At 39.3% G+C, this 8827-nt stretch overlaps 1 protein-coding gene across 1 annotated transcript; it reads right to left on the bottom strand.

Annotated features, from left to right (window-relative positions):
- Positions 1 to 1633: 1633 nt before the first annotated feature.
- On the bottom strand, positions 1634 to 7223 carry FAM151B (family with sequence similarity 151 member B; the record flags this gene model as incomplete). The annotated part of the gene is made up of 3 exons (XM_010173173.2): positions 7066 to 7223; positions 3713 to 3930; positions 1634 to 1769 (listed from the first exon to the last, which is right to left on the bottom strand). Coding segments are annotated over exons 1-3 (509 nt in total), but the record flags the coding sequence as incomplete, so codon positions are not given.
- Positions 7224 to 8827: the final 1604 nt, after the last annotated feature.

Here is an 8827-nt window from a genome sequence, read left to right as displayed (position 1 = left end):
CCCCACCATGCTGTGAATCTGTAACTTCCCAAGGAGGACTGCAAAATTTTTAAGATGGACAATCCTACACTGCCCAGAACAATTTATCTCTCATCTAGCCTGGTGCTTGTGTGAACTGTCCTGACAAACCTAGCAAGGAGTAAAATAAAAAATCTTAGGCAGATATCCCACAAAGAAATGTACCAAACTGAGCATTTAAAGTCTGACAACGTGATAAATAGCTATAAGCTACTTACAGATAAATAGCTACAAGCTACAAGCAGAGCATTAGAGCAGAAAATATGAGGCAATCTCAGTCGTAGGTGATGTTTATACTCTCATGTTTGGTCACCTAAGTGAGGTGTAGTGATGCTGTCCGATTCACTGAATGTATCTTCTGTACTGTATCACATACAGTTCTCTCAGTAATTGCACAGACTTTATTGGAACTTTTCAAAACAACAGAAAAACTTCCAAGTATCATTTAAAGTTAAAAGCATTACCCTCCAAAATCTTCACAAGACAACTACTTCACTTTTCCCTTTGTTTATTTAAATTGTATTAATCTAAAATACAGGTAAATCAGAATTTAGTGGTACGTCAGCAAAACTGTCTCAGGTATTTCTGTCTTCTAATCATGCCACTAAAAAAAAAATATCTATTTTTATGCTCAGGTAAAAGAGAAAATCCTACTATTTCAGTGGGAATAATGCTTGTATCCAATGAGGATATACTCAAGAAGGGTAGAATTCACAAGATATATTCTTAACATAACAATAATTTGAAATTAATTTCCCCATTTAAAATGTTTAACTCTAATTTCTCCCTCGATTCTCCACTGTAACTGAGAATAACAACACTTTATTTGTTGACCCTGTTGTATCTAATTACTTAGAGATTTTTCCAGACAAGTGACTGTCTTAAATTTTCCGTCTTGGGCTTTGACCTTGTTGGTGCTTAAAGAACAACTTTATTAAAAGCGTAAGCAGGCAGAGTAGGTGAAAAAGATGAGTAAATGACAATACGTATGAAACGCACTTTATTTTCATTCTATTACATATAAATAATTTTGTAATTAAATTATTATGTAAGACCAATTTTTAGGACAAAATATAAGTCAGTGTTTAGAAACCACTGAATGTATTTCAAGTACCTAAGCAAAATTAATTAGCTTCATGGCAAACTCACTGACTTCCAATCTAAAAATTACCTTTGATGTTTTTAAGTAACATTACTACAGATAATATAAATACTCCTTCCAATAAAAAAATATACGTAAAAGGTAAGCACTTAAATTTAATTAATACCAAATTGCAACATCAAGCTATTCAGTCTATTTAGCTATATTAGTCTTATGAAATGTTTGTAGTGGAATTGGATTACAAACCTACACAAGATTTAAAATTACTTATTATAGGTAATGAAAGAGGCTTTTGGAATGTTATTACTTTAAAGAAATGAATAGTGACCGCTTCTGCATGACAAAACAATTTAAGAACTGACTGAATTAAAGAACTGAAGGGATAAATTAAAAGAAAAAAATATTTTCAGTGTATTTGGGATAGGTATGTACACAGAAATGTGCTGTATTTAATACAAAGAAATATGTGTCTTTATAATAAAGACAGCTAAAAATAAAGGCCCTCAAACTTACCTATCCGACTGCTGGATTAACCAACTCAGCTCAGGTACTGACTGTCGTACTAATGCTGCTCTTACAGGGAAAGTTACAGGCTGGGAAAGCACGTTGCATATCTGAGCCATTTCTTTCACCATCATCCAATCATAACCTACAGTAAAGACCATCTGATTAAAAAGAGTTATTCACAAATACCATCTCTCTCAAAACACAGACGCAATGACTTACGGAATGGTCAGGCTGTAAGACAAAACAAGGGCAAATATGAGTTCTGCGAAAATCACGTAACGCTGAAATGAGATTGCCAAGTGATCACAAGTAAAAATGTCATTGTCCCAGGGGAGTCAAGTACCACTAAAGTGGAAAAATAAACTTATTGAAAATCTTTATTTCCAGTAACTGCAAGTGTTATTTTTCATATAGCTACAGAACGTGACATTTTTTAATGTCCAGGGAATTGTATCTTTGTCCTTTCTCTAAAAAACACTGCTGCCACTGACTTCAATACGGACTAGTTTTAACTTGACAGTGACCCTTTAATACAAAAACATTATGAAAAATTTGAAAAAAAGAGTAATTAATCCAGTAGGACTGGAGTTACATACAAATTAAGCAAGTAAAAGATTTTGTGCTTAAAAAATACTAAAATCAAGCAATCTAAACCACTTGAAGTGTCCGCTGTTGAGATTTTTACAAGCACTATTTAAAATGGTATTTAACTGTTTTTCTAACTTTTATTTCTACAGTCTATCAAAATCTTAATTTCAATAACAAGTTAATTTTTTTTTTCAACTACTCCTATGCAATGTAGTGACTGGAAAGACTAAAAAAAGCACCAAATCTTGAAAAAAAAAAGGTTTTGTTGGGTGAACAGCAACTTTTAGTTGCAATCAGACAAATAAGCTGTGTTTCTCATGTCTTGCAGTGTACCTTTAATTAGCATCACCATAAAATGAAATTTAGAATGGAGCTAAAGTGACATTTATTAAAAAAGGTTACTCAGTACAGTATTTCTGGTACATATTTCTGTCAACTTTTTACTGCACTGAAAATACTCTGGAGAATGTACTATACAGTTTAATAAAATTACTGTGTAACATGCAACAAAATCCTCACAACACAATACCAAATCTTGCTAATGAATAATTAGCAATTTGGAAGGGTGTTTGATTTTACCATTATAGTCACAGAGAGTGCTGGTGGGGACTATGCTGCTGCTGCACAGAAATGCACGTGCACTGGAGTAAAACAGTCTAACAGAGCAGCTGTGGGAATTATAAGAGGAAGCCTGTGAAAAGGCCTAAGATAATGGCTACATGTTCAGGATCTAAATTCCAGCTAGGGATTAACAATAAGAAACTTCACTTAGATTCCCAAAACTGAGATTTTAAAAAGTTACCAATTAGAAAATTTATTGCAAAAATGAAATTACTCAACAGAAATGAAATGTTAAACCAGTGTTGACCTACAATTTTATTTCAGTTATCTGCTGCAAAAGCACACTGATAGGGTCTTGGATTTCTGGCAAATCTATTTTTCTTCAGGAAACGTGCGAGAATTCTGATTATCAAATCAATCCCCCTAGGATTCAGGGAGCAGACTACCTGAAACAGGGCTTAAGCAGTTTGTCCTCCAAAATTCCTCAGTACGTGAGAATGAGCTGAAGAAGAAAATAGTTTAACAACAAAAATACCAGATTTTTATACAGTTCGATTGCAACTCAAATGCTGAATTAACTGCTATATAATACACTATGAACCATGTATCAACAAAAAAAAATAATTCTTCTTACATTCACTATTAATTTCAAACTGAGACGATGGCATATAGAATCATAGAATGGTTTGGATTGGAAGGGACCTTAAAGATCATCCAGGTCCAACCCCCCTGCCATCAGCAGGGACACCTTCCACTAGACCAGGTTGCTCAAAGCCTCATCCAGCCTGGCCTTCAACACTTCCAGGGAGGGGGCATCCACAACTTCCTTGGGCAACCTGGAAGTTGCCAAGGAATATAGCTTATTTTGAATCAATTATGAAATCAATTTGAAGGAAACAGACTATGTGGTGTAAGCATTGCATTTTCTATCTTTACCTTTGTTGTGTTTGTCAGGGTGCCAGCCAGTTGTCCAACCCAGTGACAAGGTTACGTGTGGGAAAAATGAAGTGACAGTGTTGAGGAACCCTTTTGCATCCACTACAGCATTATTTCCATTAGGTCCTGGTAGGATGTCGGCGTTGATCCAAACTGGTCGCTTCAAACGCTGCTTCACGTGTTCAAGAAGCTCCAAGGAAGGTTGTACGGCTTCCAGACTGTACCAGTAACAGATGAGACAACTCAGCCTACTGAGGATGGGACATGTGCAGTACATGTATTACTAACAAAACTGTCTCTGTAAGACAGAGAGCAAATGCTGAGGACCCTTTCCAACATCAGGTGACTATTACTATTGGCTTAAAGTACTGTAAGTCTCTTGTCTCCTTGCTGCCCAATATGAACTGCTTCACGGCTCCTACCTCATGGCTCTTCTAACTCGTAACCTGTTCAGGCTTGGATGATACTGAATGCTTGCAAAGGACTTTAATAAAGGCCACTGCATGCTCTAACACTTCTGTTTAAATTAGACCACTGGGCTGAAGATAACTGAAAGCCACAAATACTATCACGAATGTTGTCATAGTTTCACTGGGCTAGCCCTTGGCCAGCAACCAACACCTTCACTCACCCACTTCCCCCCCACCCCCAGGGGCTACAGGAGAGGACTGGGGGGCAAGGACAGGGAGGCTCGTAGGGTGAGATAAGAACAGTTTAATAATAGAGATAAAAGACAACTTAAAATAATACTGATATTAAAATAGCAGTGATAATGATAACAGTAATAAAATATGCAAATGAGTGATACCCAGTGCCACTGCTCACCACCCGCCGACCGAGCCCGGCCTGTTCCCAGATAACGATCCCGGAGGAGTGACAATCCTGGGAGAGCCAGAGCCTGAGCGAAAGCCAGAGAGAGCCAGAGAGGAAGAGCCCCTCACTAATGTACTGACCGTGACGGGATATGGCATGGAATATCCCACTGGCATATCTAAATGTCAATTTAGCTTATTAATTTAAATATTCCTCGCCCCCTTAGATCCTGCACTTGTGGACTGACAAAACACAAAGTCCTTCACTTCCAGTGACAAAAATGCAAACACTGGGATGTTCTCAGTGTCTCTCTCATAACAAGTCCCGGCTGAAAGCAAAACACAGCACTATTCTAGCTACTGAAAAAGAAACCCAGCTCTCTCTCTCAGCTAAAAACCAGGACAAATATTTATATAATCCCTGAAGTTTATATACTGCCCACAGGGTAAAAGTAATCTCTCCCAACCTTAAAAGTACTTCAAGTGGCAAGGGTTTTATTACTATTTCAGATCCAGTTAACAGACTGAAAGCTAACTCTGCATCACCTCTGCGCAAGATGATGCACCCATACTAGGAGAATAAAAAGCCAAAACCCGAACATTTTCAGGCAACTAATAGATTGAAAGGTGCCCATCTGAACATCTTATCCCTGGTAGTGGTTCTTCCCACAGCTTGAAAGTGTGGTATAGTAGTGGCGGCATGAAGCAGTCTGCCCATCAGATGTTCACCCTACAGCTAATTATTAAGTATGAGATGTAGTCAGTAGAGCAACTGATGTAGCACTTGTAAGCATTTAACCAAATATCTTAAGTCACATACTCTCACTGTTCTCTCAAATCAAAAGAAAAATCGTAACTAGATGGTAAAAAATAACTCTTCTCAAGCCTAACAAAACAGAACAGCAGTACTGTGGAAGGAAAGGAAATGTGGAGTAATGGGCAAAGGGAATGAATGCCAAGAAAATACGTACTTCTCTTACAGCAAATTAATTAACCTTCTGTATAACATTCAGGAATTTAAAATCATTATGGTCAGAGTTGTGATTTCCTTACTAATAGCAAGGACCTGTGTTTTCTCCTGCAAGTTGTCAAAAGCTCTGAGCAAGACATCTTCCAGCTTTTCCTCAAAATCTTGCAGTGACCTGATACAGAGCTGAGCCAACAGAAAATTCTTCATGCTGTTCTGGATGATTACGTTTCCCCGTTCAAGATCCTACGCTGGTCCCTCTGGGTGACACAGGAGCACCAGGACAAGGAAGGGGAAGAGAAGGCACTGTGAGGAACAAGGAGAGGATCACAACTACTCCAGCTCACACGGATATAAACTGCAGGCTACATGCTCCATGGGTGCCTGCTGAACAACTTGGATGATGGTTAACTGCTACCACATCTTCCCAGTTCCAAGGCCACTGTATCTCCAGTCTCTGACATCACTGGTGATGCTTGCCTGAGCAGCAGTGTGTGAGGTCAGGGACATAAAGTGTCCTATTCTCACTGTTTTGTAGAGATGGTTCTGTACCAAGTTATTCCCTAACCTGGCTCATGATGAGGTCAGATGACTCATGTCAGGATTTGCAGCCAAAAACAGGAAGGCAGCTAGCTGCTACGTTAGGTTAACTCTACAGCCAAAAACCACACGGAGCTGTTATCTCCTGTGAAAAGTCATTTTGCACATTTCAACTTCTGTACTGTTGAGAAAGCTGTGTAGTGGGAGGAATTCTACTCAACGTTTTCCGTTAGTATTAGCTCAAGTCTTCTTAGAGTAAAGCTAGTAATGGCTTGAGTTAAGATTACTGGCTTAAGTATTTCTCACATCACCTGAGGCCGGAACAGCTCGCATTTTCCCATATACAAGGGATTGTCAAAGCCAGTGGAATGCCTTCCTTTTTACTACAAAGTACAAGATAATGTAAAGAGAAGAAAGCCCAAAGCAGCATCTCTTGAAATGAACAAACAAACAAAAAACCCCAGACAGCACTGTTTTTATGGAACAGCACTTGGAAAATTATGCTGCATTATAAAAGTCTAATTGTATAAAAGCATTTAAAAACTGCAAGCACACAGCGCAGATATGGCCAAATTAATGATAACAGAATTTGATGTTCTTTTGGATAATATTTATTTGGATACCATTGCTGAAGTTTTGAAGATTATTTCAACAGCACTTAAATATTTTGTATATTTCTAGTAATGTCTAGTGTGATTGACCACATAATCACATTTCCTGCTGGCTTTATCAACAGAAATGAATGTACTCTGCGAAAGGACTTCGAAGTCCTGCTTCAAAAAGGCCAACAGTCATTCAACATGCAGTCAGGAATATATTTGAATTTTCCAAAGTTTTAAAGTTTATTCTTGCAATAGATTTAGTAATACTGACTATGTTTCCTCATTTTCTGTTCAGGAAGAAATGCACTACACTAAATTGCACAATAAGGAAAAGTTTGGTCTGCCATCACCAGAAGACAGTTAGTACTTCCTTTAAAATAGTTAATTAGTAAGAAGGCAAACAACATAAAAAATATTTTTGTCTGGAGATACCTCTTAAAATCCAGCTTGATGCCTTTATTTGTGTTGATGATCTCGTTCAGCCATTCCTGCAATGTGTTGTCACTGTCCGTTTCAGGTGGATGAGCCATGATAGGGTCTCCATTTCCTCCCTTGCCACCACGAAGAAGAACATCTGCTTCTATCATGTGAACATCACCTGTTGATTTAAAAAATGAATGCTCTAATCCAATGATTCCAGTGTTTGCTTCAGAGTAACAATTACAGGGAAAATCTTTCTACATTGGACTGTGCACACGAATTCCACAAAGATCACCCAGCATGAGCTGCTGTCTGTGAGGCAACAGAGACACATTTCTTCCGGTACTTTAGTCACTAAACTCTTTAGAAATCTAAGAATGTGAAAATTGATTTTTGTAGATACATTTGGGTCAAGTAATCATGATTTTTTCAGAGGAACAACAATATGAATATCCAAAATGTGAACCCGCCCTTGCTAAATTTCAAATCTTTAGCAGTAAATTTTTTATATAGTAGTAAATTTTTAGTAGTAGCCCTGACAAAGCTGTCACAACCATCCATCCTCACAGCACTGCAGCTACAAAGCCAGCTTGAGAATTGTGGTAGTTTCCCATGAGGTTTTGCTCCACTGCCTGCTGCCTTTTTAACAGCACTGATATCAAACCGCACTGGCGCAGGGAAGGAAGGAGGGAAGGAAGGAGGGAAGGAGGGAAGGAGGGAAGGAGGGAAGGAGGGAAGGAGGGAAGGAAGGAAGGAAGAAAGGAAGGAAGGAAGGAAGGAAGGAAGGAAGGAAGGATGGATTTTTAATCAGGTCATTTCCATTTTCTATGTTCCAGAGCAGATCCACAAACAGAAGTGTCAACAGGCTGGGAAGGGTCACCTACCATGAGAGCCAACAGGACAGAACAGGAACAAGCTGACCGCTTGTGCTGGTTTTGCTAGGACAGAGTTAATTTTATTTTGAGTAGTGAGAATAGCTGTGTTTTAGTTTCAGTGTAAGACTTGTTATGAGAAGAACATTGATAAAAGTACTAATGTTATGAGTTGCTGCTGGAGCTCGAGGCCACAGTGTTTGGCTGATTCACAGCTGCAGTGAATAGCAAAACCCAGAATTGACATTTGAATGTGCAAATGAAATATTCCATATCATATCATGTCATGTCAGTATATTAACCAGGGCTGACTGGAAGATGAGGGTATTCTCTCGGGGATTGCTCGGGCTCGCTCTTCAGGGGTTTGAGTTTGGGGAGAGTGTCTACTCCAGGATCGCTGGCTGGCACAGTCTGGGCATCAGTTGGCAAGTAGTGAGCAATTGCACTGTGTATCACTCATTTGTATGTTCTGATATAACTGTTGTTATCATTATCATTTTACTTTAATTAGTAAATAGTTTTTATCTCAACCCGTGAGTCTCCTTGCCCTTTCCCTTCCAATTCTGTCCCCTACTCCCCGGGTGAGGGCAGGGAGGGTGACAGAGCAGGCTGTGTTTGGCTGCAAGCTGCAAGCCAAAGGTGTGCCTCCACCCAAACCACCACACCGCTGCTGCCCAGGCTGGTGTATCGGGAGCTGTGGTGTAACCTCGGTCCCACCACACCACAGGAACCAGTTTCACCCCCAGCAGAAGCTTTTCTGTACCCCTGTACAAACATACAAACCGAGCAACGCTCCAGACAAGGTCAATCCGAGTGTGTCAGACCCAAGAACCTCTCTATCGCCCCTCGGCTCTGCTGGCAGGTGATGGCGGGCTCTGCTAACCCGAAGGCCTGAGCTGGCG

This window comes from Antrostomus carolinensis, unplaced genomic scaffold (genome assembly GCF_000700745.2).
Source record: "Antrostomus carolinensis isolate BGI_N321 unplaced genomic scaffold, ASM70074v2 scaffold24338, whole genome shotgun sequence".
In the NCBI taxonomy this organism is placed as follows: Eukaryota; Metazoa; Chordata; class Aves; order Caprimulgiformes; family Caprimulgidae; genus Antrostomus; species Antrostomus carolinensis.
The sequence above is the reverse complement of the archived record's forward strand: the minus strand, read 5'-3'. Positions and strand labels throughout refer to the sequence as shown.